The sequence below is a fragment of the Thamnophis sirtalis genome, unplaced genomic scaffold (assembly GCF_051295495.1).
Source record: "Thamnophis sirtalis isolate CommonGarterSnake01/CBP01778 unplaced genomic scaffold, rThaSir2_p1.2 scaffold_14, whole genome shotgun sequence".
Taxonomy (NCBI): Eukaryota; Metazoa; Chordata; class Lepidosauria; order Squamata; family Natricidae; genus Thamnophis; species Thamnophis sirtalis.
In genome coordinates, this window is record NW_028261394.1 from 554,345 (window position 1) to 574,744 (window position 20,400).

Here is a 20,400-nt window from a genome sequence, read left to right on the forward strand (position 1 = left end):
GTCACCCATTCTGCAGCTCAGCTTCCTCCCTTCTCCCGCTTTGCCAACGCGTCCAGCTTTCTCCCTGTTCAACTGTTCCATTTACACAGCACTATTAATCTTTAATTCATATTTTGCCTATTTTATCGGCATCTTCTTCAATACCCCCTTCTCTTTCCTTAAAAGGTGACTGATAGCAATAGCGCTTTTAAACAAAACTTCAAATGTTTGCAACGATGTTCCACTTTGCCAGTTTCGTATTTCTCTGGCAATCTGGTCGTTACTTACGGTCATTGTTCTATATTCATCTTCAAACATATCCAGAAAAATTTCTTCTCCCTTTAAAGGAAGGAAAGGGTTTCATTTTCTCTCCCTGCGTGAGCATTCTTAGAGGGGGGGGGGCAATGTTACTTCTTTACTGATGGGCTTAAAGCAGCCTTCCTTCCCATTATCCCACTTCCTTGAGGATCCGCTTCTCTCCCACGCGGGGATGAGCACAACTCCAACTCCCATTTACACTTCTTCTATTGGAAGAAACATTTATCGGGAGGAAAGGTTATACCGCCCTAACTTGCCATGCCTGGAGCGGAGGGCACTTGCTTTTGAAGTGCTTCCTGCGAGCGAGAGTCCAATTCAGCAGCTTCATAAGAACCTCCTCCTCCTCCTCCTCCTCCTCTCGCCCACTGAAGGACCCTTTGTCTGAGACAGATTCTCCACCAACCATATCTAAAGTCCTCAATTAAATCAGCTGTGGACATGCTGGGACATCTGGCTTTCCCGGGCAACTCTTTAAACCAGTGTTTCTCAACCTTGGCCACTTGAAGATGTCCGGACTTCAACTCCCAGAATTCCCCAGCCAGCATTCGCTGGCTGGGGAATTCTGGGAGTTGAAGTCCGGACATCTTCAAGTGGCCAAGGTTGAGAAACACTGGTTTAAACTTTTTAAGTGGCAACCCCCTCTGTCCTCTGTCCCTTCCAACAGTGGTCAGGGACTCCTCCCGCACAGCTAATCTGCCGTCTTGGAAACTGTCTTTTGCTCCGCGCAAACTTTGTGAGGAGCCATTCAATGCAGAAACATCCAAAACCTGAAGTGGCTCAGAGGCCACGAACGATCAGAGCCAGGCAGGCGCTTATGGAAAGGTTCTATCGAGCAGGAGAGAAACGACCGAGCGCCTGGCGTCGTATTGCAAGGGTTTCTGTGGGAACCAGAACAGCCGCGCCCAGCTCCCTTGGGTCTTTCCAGAATTCAGTTTGGGAAGAGTTAAAAGACTGGGAGGTTACCTTGTAAAAACGCCGCACCAGGTGAACGCTTTCTTCTCTTGCCCCCTTAAAGAGAGAAATGAAAAATCCTCCATTCAGGACACAACGTATTGAGGATAACAGACGTCCGCATGCCGCCTCCCTGCCTGATTTCCCTTCCCCAACACGAAGGATTTGCTCCCTGAAAATGATTAAGGAAGACATGGGCCACGGCGTTCCTTCATAAGGACCACGTAGGCTGGGAGAAATGGGTGGAAGGGAAAGAGGGAACGCCTACGAAGAGCAGCTGGCTATTGGCAAGGATCACAAATCAAAAGCAGCACAGGGTCAAGAAAGGAATCCCTCTTCCGAGGAATCCAGGTGGGGCGGCTCAGACTCAGCTGCCGAGGGATGGAGGGTTCACAGGGGAGCCCTGAGCCTCAGAGTCCCGCTATCCACCACCCTTGCTGGGAAAAGCAGGGACAGGCTCCAGCTGCACAGAGGGGTCTCCTAGGGGGAAAGGCATCACTTGCGGTTCGGCAATTTACTTCGGAAGAGAGATGGGCCTAACAGGACAAATCACCTCTGGGAGACAGTTTTGTGCTTTTGGTTTCGTTTTGAAAAAAAAGAAGAGACTCACTTCCAAACAAGCAAGGTGCACATCCTTGATAATGCTGCCGTGTTTGTTGAACACCAGCTGCTTCAACAGGAGGCAGCCGAGCTCCAGGGTGGCCAGACGGATTTTGCCATCTGTGGGGTGGGGGGGTGGGGGAGGGAGAGGGAAACAGAGCAGAAGGTTCAGAGAAAACTCATTGAACTGTTGACACTTTTTCCTGGCAGATTCAGTTTCAGTTCACATCTGTCCCACACCAATTCAAGGTGTGTGTGTGTGTGTGTGTGTGTGTGTGTGTGTGTGTGTGTGTGTGTAGTTTAACACCCCAATAGTGAAATGCTTCCTTCCCCTAAATACAGAAACATTACCGAAAAGTGGGTGGAAATTCCACCAGGCATTAAGAAGCAGGAATTTTATTCATAGGCAGAAAAGGGGCAGAATGATTCAGTCCTCTACCCAAAACGCTTTGTGTGGGCTATTTTTGATTTCTTTTTTTTACTAGTCCAAGAGGGGAATAGCAGCCAATCTCTCTGCTGATTGTGGAGGGAGGTTCCTGCCTACACAACTCTGGGCAGTCGGGGATCTTTTATAAGCTCCCATCAAAAACTGGGTCGGTTGGCTGTCCTGGGAGACCCAGGCTGCTTGGAACTGCCGCAGGCCACAGAAGGCGAGTAGCAATAGCAGTTGGACTTATCTACCGCTTCATAGGGCTTTCAGCCCTCTCTAAGCGGTTTACAGAGTCAGCATATCGCCCCCACAGTCTGGGTCCTCATTTCACCCACCTCGGAAGGATGGAAGGCTGAGTCAACCTTGAGCCAGGGGGGATTAGAACAGCCGAATTGCAGATAGCAGTCAGCTGAAGTGGCCTGCAGTACTGCACCCTAACCACTGCACCACCTCGGCTCTTACTAGTGGGCTTATAAGGACTCTTCCCGATGTCTTTAAGCCGCTGCTTGCTGGTTTCTGCTGTTATTGTCCAAAACTGCCCTTGGGGAAAACAGCTGCCTGTTTCCTCCTTTTTCAGAGACGTCTCTTAGACCACCCACCGCTGCGCAGTTCCAGGACCGAAGGTGGTTCATGGCGAACCCTCTACCTGGCTGAGCAGCGTAGCTCATGATCCTGATGAGCCTCTCCGCAAGGCCAGGGTTGTAGGAATTCTTCTCCTCGGCGTCCTGTGCCCAGAGCTGAATCCTCTCCAGGGTGATGGGCTTGATTCCTGGGGAGGAACAGGAACGGAATGCTGCCATTAGAACTCGGTTTGGCAAAGCAATTCCCAGAACCACAGGGAAGACAAAGGGCAGCTCGGCTTGCGGTACAATTCCTCAAAGCTGACCACACAAAAATTTGGAAAGCTTCGGAGGCGAGGATTTAATTATTTCATTAGACCCAACTTTAAGCCGACTCTGGGCTGCTAATAAAGATGGTGAAACAGGAGCCCCATTCAGACAAAGTGAACAGCCCGCTTTCCTCCCTCTCTCCTCTCCACTGAATTCATCTTTAGCTTCCCTCCAGCTCGTGACCCTGATAAGCATCTTGAAAGTCTTGGGACCACGTGGTTCCTCTCCTTCTCAAGTAGCAGCTCCACCACCCCTCCTCTGGTCAATTCCTCCTGTGTCTCCTGACCCCTGGATGGTTTTGACCCTTGGGAGGGGGAGAAAGGGCTGATGAAACCTAAATCAACCTCTTGAGAGCCACTTCAAGCCTCCCTCTGGATGTGCTTCTCACTTCCTCCGTACAAAGAATGTTCTCACTAGGCACTCTGGTACTCAGAGAGGATGCAGAGCCAAGAGGATGGCTATCCCAGGGGGCCAAAGGGGGCCTCTGCTGCCCGAGGCTGCAGTCTGAGTCAAAAGCTGCGTCCGTTGGCGTTTAGCCATTGGCACCAGGATCTCAGTAGCCCAGCGAGGTCACAATCAGCACCTCTTTTGCCTTCTCTTGCTTACTAAAAGGCCCCTCGGCGAAGAGGAAGCCCCACAGGACAATGGAAAGGCAGAGGGGGAGAGAAGAGAAACAGAAAGCTACAGATTGGCACCGGTATCCGTATTGCTTTCAGTACAGTTACAGGCACAGCATCATGAAATGAAACTAAAGTCCCCAGCAGTTGGGGGTTGAGAGTGACAGCCAAGATCAAGAAAAGCTACAGATGTTCCTTTGCAAGAGCTGAGGAACTGAGAAGATCAATTAACAGATGCTGGTTGCAGCAGAGAAGTTATTAAAAAGCCACATTAACGCAGCAAGCTGTTCCTGTAATGCAGTGAGGTTATTTCTCAGAAAAAGCTGCTTTGAAACAGGCCAGTCCTTATTCAACGACACGTGTGTCAGTAATGACCTTTGGCCAAGCGTTAAGGACAGCACTCAAGACGTTCACAGCTCTACACAAAGGGGGACACCTTTTCGTGATGCACGCAAAATAGTTTGCAATTCTCCTAGCCCTAAATTCCCTGGCCCTGAATTTTCAGGAGAATCATTTATGAGTGGAATTTAAGCAATCCATGGACGCCAACCTCTAGTGCTTTAATACCGGGGTCCCCAAACCTTTGGGCCCAAGGGACTGGTTCCCTGGAAAAGCTGCATCTTAGGGCAGGAGAAACCAGAGAGACCAACGGGCTGCCACGAGTGGCTGAGCTTTCTGCCCCCGAGATGGATGGCAGATTTTCAGTCTTTCCCCCGAGAAGCAGTGTGGCTCAAACACCCACTGCTTCCCCTCCAAAAACCTCACTCCTTTTGCTAATGCAAATGAGGACTCAGGTGGACAAAACCCGGGAGGGAGGGAAGGGGGACTTGGCTGAAATGTAATTCCGTGAGCCGACCGAAGGGCTCGGAGCAGCAGCCCTTGGACCCCCACCCCCCACAAGGCAGCACAGGCTTACCTTTGTTGTGAGACATGGCGTACAGAAGACACAACACAAAAAGAGCGTAGTAGTCAAAGTCGGCACACTCCAGGGCATTATACGCCATATCCAGAAACGGCCTGGGGAGGGGGGGGGGAAAGAGGATTTTTTTTAAATTAAAAGAACCCCCCCATTTCTGAGGATCTGCCTTTATGCCTGCGGGTGGCCTATCTCCCTCTGTGGGCCTGAGTTATAATGGGCAAGAGAGTCCCTGGAGGACTCTTCATCAGAGGAGGGGCCCTTGGCCTTGCTGGGTTACATGGGTCCCACCGCAGAATGGGGGGGGGGGGAGAAGACCTCTCGCCCACCTGTTCCAGCTGCACATTTCGGAGGCAGCTGCACTCTTCTCCTCGTCTGTTATGTTTTGCTCTGTGGCAGAAAGGAGTTTGCAACGCTCCATGATGACCATCTCAATTTCTGGAGAGAGAGAGACACAGACACAGACACACAGACGTGTTTTACAGAGACGGGTATATTCCACAGGACAGAGGTGGGTAGATGATGTCCATGGGGGGGGGGGGGAGGCTGCGATTCTGGTCAAACAGAAGAGGCCATGGGGATCTGGTCAAAGGGACCCTGCAGAGATGCCTGGTGCCCCGACTGTGAAGCACCCCTGCTGACGTAAACCCAGGGATTCTACTCAGACGATCAAAACCAGCAGGTCAGGAAGGGCTGAAGCCAGCCTCCTATCTGGGCCCTCTGCAGAAGGAAGGGGAGCCCTGTTTCTCCCAGGAGAACCCAACAAGGCAGAAGCCGCCAGCCACCCCATCAGCCCCGCAGGCACAGGAGTGGAAGAATGGGCAGCCGGCAGGTGGCCCCCCCTGCTCACCTTCATTCTCCCCATTGGGCTTGAGGCCCTTGGAGGGGCTCTCGGTGCCTTCCAGGGTGTCTTCCGGGCCCCTCTCCTCCTCCTCATCCTCCCCAACGTTTTTATAGTTGGGCCTCTTCTGCAGCCTCTTCCTTCCCTTCTGCTTATTAATTTCTAGCGAGCGCTCCAAGGTCTCGGAAGGTTTAATGAAGCACCTGATGCCCGCCTTGGCCTAAAACATCCGCACAGACAGAAGGAAGTCAGCTCCGTGACCTTCCTGACCCAATGAACAGGCCAAGCTCCAAAGGGAGAAAAGCCAGGAGTCCATCTGGGTATTTTAGAACGGCAAAAGAAACGGCAAGCAACCTTTCTGCTCCCAAAACACGGCCTCTCGGTGGCTGATTCCTTGCCTGTAGCAATATCAATAGCAGTTAGACTTATATACCGCTTCATAGGGCTTTCAGCCCTCTCTAAGCGGTCTACAGAGTCAGCATATCGCCCCCAACAACAATCCGGGTCCTCATTTCACCCACCTCGGAAGGATGGAAGGCTGAGTCAACCCTGAGCCGGTGAGATTTGAACCGCCGAACTGCAGATAGCAGTCAGCTGAAGTGGTTGCAGTACTGCACTCTAACCACTGCGCCACCTCAGCTCTGTAGCATGTGGCAAGAATGGGGCAGGACAAGGGATGCCAGCAACTCTGTGCTCTTCCACCACAGCCTTTAAGGGGCCACCCCCATCTCTGGTGGAGGCAGAGGGACGTGACGCTGTCCTCTCTTGGGAACCTATTATGGTTACACTGGAGGGCAGTAAATCCACTGGAGCCTCGAAGAAAAATCTTGCAAGGGCCATTACAGGCAGCTGGTCACATCGACTCCTAGAAACCTGCATTTTTATTCCATGCCAAGAGTCCTGTTCAACAGGAGCCAAGAGGATGATTCAAGCCCCACTTCACAACAGTTATTTCTCCCCTTTCATGGAAATTCAATCAATCCCCAACCAAGGCTAAGGACAAATTGTCCCTTCTTTTTCTGTCAGAATGTGAGTGGTCAATGAGCACTTGGACTGGCTTAATTCTTGCCCCACAGATCTTTGACACACTCCAAAAGCAGATTAAAGGGTACAATCCAGGAAACCTCTGATCTTCCGTGGAATTGAGACTATGTTTACAGTCCGAAAAAGAAAGTTTACTTTACTTTATTGTCATTGCAATGGTACAACGAAATTAAATGCCAACTTCAGTGTACAATTATAAAAATAAAAACACAAACATACACCCTTCACATTCTATAAATTAAATTGAAAAACCTTAATACTGCATTAATATTACATTACACCAGTGTTTTTCAACCTTGGCAACTTGAAGATGTCTGGACTTCAACTCCCAGAATCCCCCAGCCAGCATTCGCTGGCTGGGGAATTCTGGGAGTTGAAGTCCAGACACCTTCAAGTTGCCAAGGTTGAAAAACACTGCATTACACAGTAGAATATAGTTACAGCTCTGGGACAGAAGCTGTTTTTCAGCCTATTTGTTTTTATTATCCGGTACCGTCTGCCAGATGGTAATAGTTCAAAAAAGAAAAAGAAAAAGGAAGAAGGCAGATGGATGCCACAGTTGGAAAAGGTCCCTGCCTAGAAAAGGGTTTCTGTTTTATGGTTTCTGAAGACCCGACTCTCGTTCCGTTCTGGTGCGCAGTTAGGTATCCCTAGGGACCCCGTTTCCTCCCTCTGCTGGGCTTGGCAGAGTCTTTCAGCTGAGACTGAGAAACACGCCAGGCAGGGACGAATGTTTATCACGGCTTGTCTCCTTGGGCCAGGCTCCTGTATACGTTTCAATGTAGGCTGGAGCCTCTGCTTGACAAGCCCAATCTTTCCAGGCCCCCCTCGGGGTTACAGGAAGGAGCGAAAGTAGGTTAAGCCCAGGCGCAGAGCCAGCCACATCCGACTGGGGCAGGAAGCAGAGCAAAACCAGTTCAAAGAAGGCCAGGCGAAGGCCGAGTGTGACTTTGGGTCGCCTTGGGTGGGTGTCAAGCGAAGGCGCATGACTCACCGGCCCCAGACAGCGAGGAGGAGACCACCACCTTCCTCTGGCACTTCCCACCGCTGGAAACACAAGCGGCTTCTCGGATCTGAGAACTGCCTCATAGCAAGAGAAGCACTTTCCTCCAGACCACTCAGATTTCGACCAGAGAGTGCGTCAGGGGCGGGGGCTGATCACCCAGCTGACAGAGACAGGGGAAGGTGGGGTGGGAGCCAAACTGCTTTCCCAATTTTCTCAGCTGCTCAGGGAAACAAAAGCTTTCCCCCACCACTTGCTACCCCCACTTCATCTGAAGATGGCATGGCCCGAACCGAAGACCTGCCTCCCAACAGCCACGTCTTCTGTGATGCCACCTGTGAAGGGCAACCTAAATCAAAGCCACCGCGGCCACCAGAGCTGCCACGTTCCTTCTGCTCCGCTGCACCACTTGCCTTATTGCCATCAAGGCTGCTGTTTCCTTCGGTCTTTCCTTCGTTCTTCCCCTCCCCCATCAAGTGAGGGAGGGGCCTCTTTAAGCCCACCGGCATTACAATAGCCACCCCCACTGCTTCTAGGGTGGTCATCAAGGCAGCCTCCACTTACCAGCCCTTCTCCCCACCCTCCCTCAAGAAGCTTCTCTTATTGGGGGCAAAACAAGTCCAACTACGTTTTGGGAGTCGCAGGGCATCTGCCCCCCCTGGGCTTCTTTCAGGGCGATTATCAGGTCTGCTCAAACTGAGCTGGATCATATTTCTGCCACCGACAGATTTCCAACAACCCTCCTATTCCAGATCTGTTTCCAAAGCTTCAGGAAATCACCCCCATCTTACTTAATAAACGCTGTGAGCTTGTTAAGGGTGATTGCCGGGTGGAATAAAGAAGAAAGCAAAAATGCCAGGATTAGCTCTTGAACATGGCCTGCTTTTGGAGGGATTAAATTTACCTAGAAAAACCACCAAAATAACATCCACTCTTGTTACAACCCACTGCGAGTAATTCAACCTCTCACATACTTAAAAAAACAACAACAACACAGGACCGAGTAATTCTGCAAAAGACATTCAGTGGAAGTCAAACTGCTAGAGCAGAAAAAGGCGACAAGCTCCTAACCACAGATTTCCCAGTAACAGAAGCCGCTGAAGAGAAAAGCGGGCAAAAGCCCAGAATGAGCCTCCCTGCTGCAGAGACAAGATCATTTCCATGTGCCACGGTGCTTTTTATCTCTCGGCTTGCATGCGAGATCGGGCCTGATTTTTTTCTGAAAAAAGCACCAAGATAAAGGGTACCCAGGAACCCTTTAGATGCCAGGCAGATCGCTCCACGGCCCCGGCCTCGCCAAGTGAACCCCAGCCCCCCAAGGCGGCCTCTGAGAGGCAACAGGCCTTCTTCGTTCTACTTACAGAGCTTTTCTGGACGTCTTGCTCCACTTTTGAGGAAAACACCGCGAGGTCTCCGTTCAGAATGACTTCGGCCAATGAATTCACCAGGGGGGCGTAATGGATGATTAGGAAAACCTGGGGGGGGGGGAAGGGGGAGGCAGAGAAGCAAAAACTGTTGGGGAGGGAGACTCAGAGAGGGCACACAGATTAACTTCCCATTTATCTTGCTACTTTCCTCTCCGCTACAGTAGAAGAGAAATTACTTTAGGCTGATTTCACCGGACGGTATTTCTTTCAGTGCGTGGGAGAGGAGGACAAGGGAAAATATCTCATATTTAAGGGCTTCCTAACATCACGCTGAAGGGCAGCCAGTCTTCCATAAAAGGGAATGTGGTTTGGAAAGCCAGCTGTAACTAATTCAGGAGATCTCATCCCCCACAACCATTAAATACCCATCCCGCCTATTTGCCTGGAGTCTTCATTGAGTCCATTTCTGATCCTAGTCCTGTAGTCCCCCCCCCCTGTCCTTACCAAACCCCCAAATCACAATTGCAAAATGACTGACGCCCCCCCCCCCCTTTCCCGGCACAGTCAGTTTTAACACCGTTGCTATATCACTGTTAAAAAGTAGACGTGGCCCTCTATCAAATTCTTAATAGAGTCTGGAGCAGAGTTTGTCAAACCTGAGCAACTTTTAAGATGGGTGGGCTTCAGCTCCCAGAATCCCATGCTGGCTGGGGAATTCTGGGAGCTGAAGTCCAGCCATTTTAAAAGTTGCTGAGGTTGAGAAATGCTGCGCTTCAATCAGTACTGGATCATTCGCACTTACTTGTGACAACAGATAGAGAGAAACCTGGAGGCTGATCCTGGGCTGTTCTGCAGTCTAAGGAGGAAAAAATTAAGAAACGGCTTTTAACTGTGGAAGAGTTAATGCAGGTATTGACCGACGGCATTTCCTTCCATTTTTGAATTGCACACAAAAAGTGCTCTTCAAAACATGAACGACTGCCACAACCTCCCCGTTGCTTCCCTCTTTCTAAAACAGGAGCATCACTCAATTGCACAACTCTTTGGGGAAAACATGGGAATCTGGACCAAGTCATCCTCTTGTCTACAGAATGGGGAACATCCTCAAGGAGAACATCCCCAGGGAACTAAAGGAAGCATCACCAACGGATTACAACTCGGTGCATGCACTCATGGCCTTCAGGAAAGCCGTTAAAACCTGGCGGTTCCGGCAGGCCTGGGGCTGTTGACCTTAGTGATCAGGTCCAGCCCCGATTAGAACGTCTGTGTGTTGTGAATCTTAAACTTTTTTTTTACTTATTTTGCTTTTCTTTTTTCTTCTTTCATTGTAAGCCGCCCGGAGTCCCCCGGGATTGGGCGGCCTATAAATTTAATAAATGAAATGAAATGATGCGCCTGTTTGATACGTATTAAGTCACTCAGAGGAACTCTACATAAAAACCTTGAAAAGGTTCCAGGAGTATTCAGGGAGTTTTTTTTAAAGACCAAACACCTCTCTATAGCCCTATGCTACAGACTGACTTCTTTTAATTCATTTGGTGTCTCTAAGCCTGTGCCTTCTCCTTGTCCCAGGGACCACGGAGGGAGCTGCCTTCCTGAGCAGGGGCCTCTGCTTTTCCTTGGAGAAACAGCCAGGTGTAAACACAAGGGAGGCAGGCACATGCCACCGATGGGCGCAAGGGCCTCCTTTCTTGCTTGTGAAACAGGTGTTGCCCCCTTGCCCCTTGGGACAGGGTCTGCAAGGAGGAGAAGCTTTTGGCAATCAAGCCAGGAGGGAAAGACAAAAAGCTGAAGCTTTAATCAGAACCCATGAAGTAACTTCTGCGGCTGGCCAAAAGGCGATTAGCTAAGGAAAGCCACAGGATGATTCATGCACATTATTACATCAAGAGGGGTTTAGAAATCTTGGTTATGAAAGGTGGTAGCTGCTCTTTGTCACACTTTCAACCGAACTGACAGTCCAAAGATGACGCTTGTTGTGCTGTCACCACCACCCTCTCTCCCTCGTTTTGCCCTGACAGGGGAACAGTGGGGAACAGGAGGCCTCTGTGACCCGCTTCTCCCTCCCTCCCTCCCTCACACAACATAAGCGATAATGGCGTTAATATGGTCATGCAGGTTTGCTTCTGTGACTCAACAGAGAGACTCCAGCGCTGGCATTATTTCAGAAGGACGCCCCAAGGCAGCCACCTCGAGCAAAGGAAGGGACCCCTCACCTTCTCCTGGTTGACGAAGGAATAGACGTAGAGAGGCAGGAAGAGGCTGTTCAGCAAGTGGTCCGTCAAGACATCGTTTAAGAATTCACAGTTGATAATCAGGATGTCGTTCAGGTAATGGAGGTGATCCAGGTGCTCGGCTACCAGGTCACTCAGCTTGCCCCGATTTCTGTGCCTGCAAAAAAAGAGAGCAGACTAAATATGCAGTTACTACCCCCCCCCATTGCCCCCCACCCCAAGAAAGGACTCTGGGTGAACAAGAAAGGCTTACTCCTCGTCTGTTTGGACGCAGTTGTCCAGCTCGATCACGTGGCTGCCGATGAACCAGACAAGGTTGGAGAAGTAAGGGACGGCCGTCTTGTCTCGAATGTAGTGCAGCATCGGCTGGTTGTCCACTGAAGGCAAACAGGCTGTTATCATTGTTGGTACTTTTCTCCCCAAACGCTTTAAGGACGTACCCCTTCCTCTCTTTTGGCAGCATGGGCCAAAATCAGTTCTATTTCTAGGGCAGCTTTTGAGAAAGGTCAACATCCCCTTTAAGAGATTAATCTAATAATAAAGGGGCTGGACTCTGCGGTCGCCGAGAATGGCCCGCTTGCAATCTAGGGAACCGGGCAGCAGCACCAGGCGGGAAAATCCCCCAGCAGACTTACATGACACTGTTTTAAGGGAGACGGGATGCGCCAGTGAAGAGAGGACGAGGGGAGACAAGAAAGACAACGTGGTTAACAGGGTTAACAGGAGCTCCAAAGAGGTCAGTGGTTAGAGCAGCAGGGCATCTAGGCTGGAAGAGAGCAGTTAGAAACAAGCAGGCAGCCCATGGAAGCCCCTGTCCCAAGGCCAGCCACCAGGGGGTGCCCTCCCCTCAACTTCACATCCCAGGGCAGGGACTGCTCAGTAGGGTCTCAATTTTATTTACTTATATCCAGCCTTTATTATTTTTTTATAAGTAACTAAGACTCTGACAGTTTTTTTTTATCGCTCACAGACGGTCTGGAAGCCCCACAGCTGTGAACAGAAGAAATTCTGTCTATGTCTGACTACCTGGAAGTGGCCCAAGTCAAAACTACGTGTTTTTTTTAAAATGAGGGGTGGGCAAATCCGATGGGCCTCCCTCTCCTCTCTTGCTGGATTCCATAGATTCTGGGCGCCAGCTTTACATGGACAAGAAAGCCAGCCCAGAATCTACCCCTACCTGAAAAACTTCTTCTACCTCTAATGTCTGGATTCCTAGGGCAAAATGAAGAGGCACATGGCCTCTATTTCTTTGCAATGGGAAACATCTGGCTGAGTTCTAGGTTGCAGCTGACATTTCCTTCACTGATGAAGAAGAGTGTGCATGCATGAGAGAGAGAAAGAGAGAGGGGGGGGGAGAGAGAGAGAGAGAGAGAGAGAGAGAGAGAAAGGGGTCAAAAGTTCTAATAAATATTTCAGGAAGCGGCTCTGGGTCCTGACCAAGCAACTTTCACTTTCACATTCTCAAGAAAGATCCTTCCTGGAGTGCAAAAGCCAAGAGCGCCCTCCAGGGGACATTCCCGGAGTATCCGCCTGCTTCTATCGCTTCCTCCTGGCTGAGATGACAGCAGCGCTGGCTTAAAACGCTGGTTCTGAGAAGAGGCTCACGAGGTCCACTACGTCAAATTGGGGTCTGCCTCTCTCTCACCCAATGAATCTGGGAACGCCGGACGGCCCGGCTCCTTCCTCCCAAGGGTTAGTGCTGAACCCACCCAGGAAGACACTCACCCTTGTAGACGTTTAACGTGATGGTTCTCACTGCAATCCTGACCATGCTTTCTGGGTGGTTGAAGAATTTGATGGCCTCCGTGTACAAGGCAAAATCGTTGGTATGCTGCGGAAGAAGGCAGTAAAGGATAGGCGCTATGCGCTTTGGGCATTTTTATTTTTATTCTCCCTGTTAAGGCGCCACCTGGGGCCTTGGCCAGTGCAGGAGGCTTCCCTCGGCCCCCTGCTGTGCCACACAAGTGTTGGCACAGAATGTTAAAGCCTGGTCCCTCAGGCTGCCTCCCCCCAGATGCTCTCAGCTACAACTCCAGCAGAGACCCCTATTTTCTTTTTTAAATGTTTACGGATTTTGAAATAAATTAGGATGCACAGTCATGTCGGAGGTACACATTTGGCAACAATATATATATCGTTCCAGAAAACGTTTAGCCGACTCTCAGCGAAAAGAATTGACTGAAAACGATGTTCTGTTTCCAGCCTGCGACTCACCTCATTGTAAAAAAAGTGGACAGTGTGATTGTTGAGTTTCAGAGAAAGTGTTTTTAAGAATGAAATATAGTAGGCCATGATTTCTTCATCTGAGAAGTCAAATTTGTGCACAATGATAGAGTTCACGTAGTTGTTGGACAGTAAATAGTCTGAGGGGAAAAAATAGAGATGCGTAAAATGCTGTTAGTCCTCTACTTATGACCACAATTGAGCCCAAAATTTCTGTTGCTAAGTGAGACATTTGTTAAGTGAATTTTGCCCCATTTAACCACCGTTCTTGCCACAGTTGTTAAGTGAATTGCTGCAGTGATTAACTTCTTAACAGAGCTGTTAAGGGAATCCGGCTTCCCTGTTGACTTTGTCAGACGGTCGCAAAAGTGGATCGCGTGACCCCAGGACGCTGCAACCGTCATAAGTGTGAACCAGTTGCCAAGCATCCAAATTTTGATCAGGTGACCATGGGGATGCTGCAAAGGGCGCAACTATGAAAAACCGTCATAAGTCCCTTTTGTCAGGGCTACTGTAACTTTGAACAGTCACTAAATGACCCGTTGTAAGTCCGAGACAGATTAGTATAAAAATTAACCCAGAAAACTAAAGGACAAGCACGACCCCTTCTAGCAGGCAGGTGTCAGCGTCACTCCATTACATAATTAGGAAAGAAAGACTAAGAGACTCCATGGATTGGAAATCCAAAGTACTTTTACTAATTATAAATGGTAAGCAAGCAGTTGCGAAGCAAAGTCTACTTAATTAGGCGCGAAAGCGATTGATATATAGAATAGTCCATTCCCCACCCCTTGGGATCATAGCTCCAGGCCAATCATAAGTCCTTCAAGTGTCAGGTGTGAGATAACTTCAAACAGGCATCACGCAGATGGAATGTGGAGGCCGTTAATCTAAGCGGGAAGCTCTCACGCATGCGCCATCCGAGCATCTCGAACATCCTAGAAGATTCCTCCAGCACATCAATTAACCCCTCCCAAATACCAGCCCTCCCTCCCCGTTTCATGGCAGCTGAAGCAACAGCAAGGCAGAAGCTGACAGCAGGTTTCTTAAACGATCATGGTCACCTCTGAACTGTCCAATCACAAACAAGAAGAAGCAGAGAGGGACTTATACGTCCCACCTTCTTATTTCTGTTCTCTGCCTTCTCCTGCCTCGTCTGCCCATGTTGACATGCATCTAAGGAGAACTTTCTGTCTATAGTTCACGGTTTCTTTTTTCAGGAAAAACGAGTGTCAAAACATTTTAGAAGCACGTTTTAAAAAAGCTTATATTTTATATCGTAGGTCCTTTGCAAAATTTATGTCTCCATGTGAAAAGAGAAACCACCTGGCCTAACACAGAGAACTTAATAAAATTAAGTGGTTGAACAGTACTGTATGTTGAAGAATATTAACCAAGCCAAGTCCCAATTAATTTAATACATTTAGTACCCAATACATTTAAAATGTCTCAAATCCTGTAACCTCCAGGACAGAAAACAAGAACCTCCATTACACGTGTAGCTTATGTAGCGAACTGTGTTCAACAAAAACGTTGCTTTGCATGAAAAGAAACGAGTATACTTACAAAGGGACGTTTCGTGACTGATGTTCTCAAAGAGGATATTTAAAGTCTGCAGAAGCTGCACACAGACGTATCGGCCCGACTTCTGGCGCAGAATGTTCAGAAAGAACACAAACATGTTTTTCTCCAAGAAAAAGCTGGAATGCAAGCATTTTTACTAATTTACTACATCTTATTGGAGAAATTTCATTTATTGCTGGAATGTAATAATAGTGAAGATAGTGATAATATATTTTAACTAGCATTAGAACTATATTGATATATTTGTTAGTTTCTCAGGCCGACGCAGTTGAATAATTCTCAGCAGTTACAGAAAACAAAACATCCATGGAATAATAATCTACTAGATATACATAATGGAAAGAGTCTGTATTAAGTAAAATCCTACAAGCTCTTACTCAAACACTGAACTGTCATTCTGATCTCCCCATATCAGGATCTCGGTTATCGATCGAATGGTTTCCACCAATAGGTTGCGGTTGTGGTCAGTCACAGTGGTATTTTTGGTCAAAACATGATACATATACCTGAAAGACAAGAAGAGAAAGTAAACATTGGGCCTTCCAAATGGTCCCGAGAGGATTATGTATGTTGAAGGTTAAGCGTGGGGGAATCTGTTGCTCTTTGGAACCACTGCAGAAACAATCCAAATGTTCTCATCGCTTCTTGTCTCTTCTTTGGATTTGTTAAATGTTCTTAATTTAGCATAAGCCACCCTGAAATCAAATTCCCTGGCACCAAAAGCACCCCCTGTACTTCTTTCTCTGTTCTAGGCATTTTCCCTGCAGAAACAGCAATCTAGGGTTCCAACGGAATGGTCTTCCAGCTAAAGGGAGGCCAGAGGAAACCACAGGAAAGCCAGCAAGTACCAAAGGGTGCCAGCTGATGCAAATAAAACTTAGGCATAATTAGCTTGAACTATATGTTTGTTCACACAAACTGCTCATAGATGGTTTTACAGAATTATGGAATCTATGAAAACAAACCATGGCCTGTGTTTCAGTATCTTTTATACCTGGGATGCTGGGTATTGTGCACCTCAAGTAATTCCTACAGGCATGGGAGGCTGATAAAAAATAATCTCCAAGATGGTCAAGGGAGGTGATAAAATATCCTAGCAGAATTTCTGACCCTTTATGGGGATAAAAAAATAACAGAGAGGCCTGACAGATTCTGCTGGTTGAGAAAGTGGCACCAGGAGAAACACTTTCTTCATTTTCTTTAAGGAATAATCCGATAAAGCTGAAAGGAAGTCACTCTTACCACAAAACAAAATTGTCAGATTGGCTACCAGAAAATAATTTTGGCAGCCTTTGTAGTAAAAAGCAAAATAAGAATAATTTAAATAAAAATAAATAAATAAAAATATAGTGCTGACCACCAATCCTGACCCCTTTAGAAGTACATAAATGCTCAGCAGTTAAAACTGCTGGTCATGATGATCCTGTTGCCTTGGAAAGACAGACTGCCTGCCCGCCCCCTTCCAAAAGCAAGGAGCTGTCAGAGGGAGGGGGCTGTCAGGCTCAGGCTGCTTTGCTTAGAGGCCTCCTTCCGTTTAGTAATAGCACTTAAGACTTATATGCTGCTTCATCCCGCTTTACAGCCCACTGTACAGAGTCAGCATCTTGCCCCGAACAATCTGGACCCACCTTTTACCAAGGATTGAAGGCTGAGTCAGCCTTAAGCTTCAAACAGGATGATCTTTCAGCCTTCAGCTCAGGAGGCAGATAAGATCATCCTTGTCTGAAGGGCCCGTGACCTGATCCAGCTATTACGCCTTGTGACCTTATGTTCCCTTGCACCAGATGACAATTGCAATTGTCCCCACTCCACACACACTTCCCGGAATATTAAAAAAAAAAAAAGGGAGGGGAAACATTTATGGTCATCTGGGCAAATTGTCTAGCTTATCTCCTCCACCCTGGGAGTCTCACTTTGTATGGGACGAATGCTAGACCGAGTGGCTGAGAGAAGCACAGGGTTGACTTTGGACGCACAACCTCTTTTTCTTATTAGACTTTGGCTGCTCTGCGCTTCTCTGCCCCCCACCACACACACAGAACCCCCCCCCCAGCCCTCCAACCCTGGGAAAGCCCCCAGCAGCCCCCCCCCGCCCCACCAGGAGAGGGAAGCCCCTCTGCTCCCTTTAGCCTTCCCTGCTTCAGTGCAACTCACAGAGGGGGGGGGGAATCCTGAAGCCCTGGGGCAAAATGTTCCCTGCTTTGGGGGGGGGGACCGACACAAAACCAGCCCCCACCGGTGATTAAATCCTGTTGGATTTCAGATGGGAGAAGTGGGGGGGGGGAGGCAGGCCAATTCCGGGAGGGGCCCTTAGACGACCTCCCTGTTTCTTAGCCGCGGCCCCTTTAAGAAGGCCTTTTCCTTCCCAGAATCCTCCCCCCCAGCTAGCATGGCTGCCCAGGGAACCCTGGGAGTTGTAGTCCACCTGTCCTGCAAGGGCCCGGGTTGCCGGCTCTGCTTCAGAAGCGGCCCGTCCGGCAACCGCCCGTAGAGAAGCCCCGCAAACGGCCGGAGGCGGCGCCCAGGGAGCCCCGGAAGAGGCGGCCGAAGGGCTCCGCGCGACGCTCCAGAGGCCTCCCGACAATCCTCGGGCGGCGGCCCAGAGCGGGGGGCCGGGGCCGGCTGCGGACGATGGGCGCGGGAGTCCCCGGCGCCTCTGAGGCGGAGACTCACTTGAGGTGCTCGAGCGAGTGGATGTTGCGCGAGGCCTTCCCGCCGCCGCCACCGCCGCCCCAGCTGCGCGACCGCCCGAACATCGTGCGCGGGCCCCGCAGGCGCGTCCCCGCTCCTAGGGCCGCCGCCGCCGCCTCCGCCGCTGCTGCTGCCGCTGCTGCCGCCCCTCCTCGGTCGCCTCGTCCTCGGCGGCCGCCGCCGCCATCCTCCCCTCAGCCTCTCAGAGTAGCCGGACGCCGCCGCCCTTTCGCCCACCGCGCAGGCGCGGGGCACGCCGGGAAGCGCAGTCCTACGCGCCCGCGCCCGCCTCGACGCCCGACGACGGGCGGACCGGCCGCAAACTCCCCTTCCCGTCGGCCCCCGCGCGCGGCCATCCCGGAAGACGGGCGAGCGTTTGTGACCCAAGAGGGGCGGGGCGCGCATGCTAATGAGCCCTCGGCGTCACGCCCCGCCGCCGCGCCGCAGCCGATGCGCAGGGCCGCTGGTGGGGGGGGGGGCGGCGGGAGGCGCGATGCGGGCGCTGCGTGCGGGGCGGCGGGAGGCGGGCGGAGCTCCGGGTGCGGCAGCCCAGCTGAGCCCCTCCTGCCCCGCAGCCCGGCGGGTGGCGCGGCAGCCTTGCGAGGTGGTCCTGGGCTGGGCATGGCCGGGGCGTAGCAGCCCCCGCGCAGCCCCCGCAGCGGCCCTTCCGCCGTTCTCCGGCTGAGCCCGCGGCCGGAGAGTCCGGGGCCCCGACGGCCCCCCTTGCACCGAGGGCCGCGGGGCGGCCACTGCGGCGGCGCCCTTGTGCTGCGGGGCTGCGGCTTCCAGCGCCCCCCGTGCCCCGCGGCGGCTGGGGCGCCTGGGCCGGAGCCCCGATGTTCTCCGCGGGGCTGTTCCTGGTCAACCTGCTGATCCTCTACTACGCCTTCCTGCTGGAGTACATCGCGCTCAACGTGGGCATCGTCTTCCTGCCCGACGACGTGGACCAGGCGCTGGGGGAGCTCGGGCTCCTCTCCGACCCGGCGCTCGGCCTCTACCGGCTGGAGAGCGAGGGCGGAGAGCCCATCGACGCCTACTGGGACTAGCGCCGGCCGGGGCTGCGGGCGCCCGCCGGAGGAAGCCGGCCCGGCGGCCCCGGGCCCAAGGAGGTAGGGGCTGCTGCCACGGAGGGTCAGCTGGAGGGCAGGCGAAGGGCTGAGCCCAACCCTGAGCCTTGGCCTGCCCTCCGGCGGGCTGTGGTCCCAGCGTGGGTTGGGCTGCTCCAGACAGGGAAGGCCGGAGAAGATGGGGCAGAAGCCCCCCCCCCTCTTGCTCTCTTAAGCCAAGTTCCTGGGGAAGGAGCTGGGCTGTTGGCCTTTCTGCCCCACGGGGCCCAAGGCATCTCTGCAGCCCCCTGCCCTGGCCTCCTGCAGGGTCAAACCTTTCGCTCCATCCCCATTTCTACAGGCTTGCTGCCCCCGAGGGAGGAAAAAGGAAGGATTCCAGAAAGGACACTTGGATTCGGAAAGGCTGCCTGGAGCCTTCCAGGGTTCCCCAGGGAAGCTGGACTGAGGATGGGACTCTGCCATCATCCTGAGATTCTGCAGGGATTCATTGGACCCAAGGGCAGGGTTTACCCAGAGAGCCTGGAGGGATCCTGGTTTCTTGCCCTGAACACAAGGATTTACTCCTCCTTTCCAAACTTCAAGGAGCAGGACTTGGTTCTTTTGTTTTTGGGGAGGTAAAGGCATGTGGGGGGGCCAGCCTGGGTTCTCTTACAAGGCCAGGAATGGCTGTGATGGGGTCACCAGGTTTTAAGGGGGCTGGGGGAATAAGCTCCGAGACCCCGAGGTTGCTTGCAACAGCGCATGTTCCCCAACACAGAACTGACCTTGCATCACTGTGCAGAAAATCCCCCAATCATGTTTTCCCTGTAGGACAGTAGAGTTATAGCCCTCACATTATCCATACTATCCGTATCTGTGAGAGCTTTTAAAAAAAGACCTTCACTGCTCTTTAATGAAATGTTTTCCAGCACGTGGAAAGGTTATGTGACATGAACGAAGCTTGCTCCCTGACGGGCTAGGTTTCCAGCTGCAGGGAGAGAGACAGGTGTGGAAATACGGCGAAGGCATCGATTTGCACAGGAGTCCTTAAGTGTTATTAGCTGCGAAGGCTCCGGTTTCTGCTCTTTCGGAGCGTGGAAACCTTGGCAGTCTCCAACCGGCAATCTTAATTTGCTGTGAGTAATCAGGTTGCCCTTCTTAAATTTTATTTTTTTTATTTTTGGGGATTCCCCCAAACCTTTGCAATACCCAGAAAAGGTCTGCTTTTTAAAGAGTAATAATTTAAGAAGAAGAAAAAAGAACTGCAGGGATGTTTCTGTCACTCCGTTACAGAGAAGAATTGATTTTGTAAGTATTTTTATAACTTGGGGGAAGGAAAGAAAAGCCTTGTCACGGCAAGATATTTTGGAAAACGTTCAAATGCATTGTTATGTAAAACAGAAAATGTAAAAAAAAAAAAAGCAATATCTTGATAACTGGACCTCTGGTAAATACAGGTGTGTGCAGGTGACTACAACTGGCTTTGCGTATTATTGCTGGAACCAGGGTGGCCGCTGGGGGGTTTCCCGGCAAAGGCTGTGGCTGGACGGCTGCCTTGGGGCCTTTTGTGTGCGTGTGTGTGTGTGTGTAGGTTCCAGTGACCCTAGCAGAAGGGCGCAGACAGATCCTCTTCTTCATTATCTCACAAAGTTCCTTCTAGGACCAC

General features: G+C 51.0%; 2 protein-coding genes across 7 annotated transcripts in view; one reads left to right on the forward strand and one right to left on the reverse strand.

Moving 5' to 3' along the window:
• Positions 1-17,913, reverse strand: part of CLEC16A (C-type lectin domain containing 16A) — a 41,368-nt gene extending 23,455 nt beyond the window's left edge. For 3 of the 6 annotated variants that reach the window (XM_087729095.1, XM_087729097.1, XM_087729099.1), the window contains exons 1-16: positions 17,671-17,911; positions 15,375-15,503; positions 14,980-15,113; positions 13,405-13,553; positions 12,916-13,021; positions 11,444-11,567; positions 11,173-11,347; positions 9,759-9,812; positions 8,951-9,064; positions 5,552-5,762; positions 5,031-5,139; positions 4,702-4,802; positions 2,925-3,047; positions 1,859-1,968; positions 1,261-1,305; positions 268-318 (exon numbers count right to left, since the gene is read on the reverse strand). In XM_087729095.1, the coding sequence (XP_087585221.1) occupies positions 268-318; positions 1,261-1,305; positions 1,859-1,968; positions 2,925-3,047; positions 4,702-4,802; positions 5,031-5,139; positions 5,552-5,762; positions 8,951-9,064; positions 9,759-9,812; positions 11,173-11,347; positions 11,444-11,567; positions 12,916-13,021; positions 13,405-13,553; positions 14,980-15,113; positions 15,375-15,503; positions 17,671-17,753 (1,818 nt within the window). In that variant the 5' untranslated portion in view covers positions 17,754-17,911. Of the gene's footprint in view, positions 1-267; positions 319-1,260; positions 1,306-1,858; positions 1,969-2,924; positions 3,048-4,701; positions 4,803-5,030; positions 5,140-5,551; positions 5,763-8,950; positions 9,065-9,758; positions 9,813-11,172; positions 11,348-11,443; positions 11,568-12,915; positions 13,022-13,404; positions 13,554-14,979; positions 15,114-15,374; positions 15,504-17,670 lie in introns of all 6 variants that reach the window. The other 3 variants (XM_087729096.1, XM_087729098.1, XM_087729094.1) reach the window with 2 other exon arrangements.
• Positions 17,914-18,164: 251 nt separating this feature from the next.
• On the forward strand, positions 18,165-20,211 carry DEXI (Dexi homolog). Its single transcript, XM_014051895.2, has 2 exons — positions 18,165-18,797; positions 19,096-20,211. Exon 1 carries the CDS (start codon positions 18,525-18,527, stop codon positions 18,732-18,734), a length of 210 nt encoding a protein of 69 aa, XP_013907370.2. The 5' UTR covers positions 18,165-18,524; the 3' UTR covers positions 18,735-18,797; positions 19,096-20,211.
• The last annotated feature ends 189 nt before the right edge of the window (positions 20,212-20,400 follow it).

Bases quoted from the DNA above. Each gene is read 5' to 3' on its own strand.
- DEXI (XM_014051895.2), top strand. From the start codon at position 18,525: ATGTTCTCCGCGGGGCTGTTCCTGGTCAACCTGCTGATCCTCTACTAC.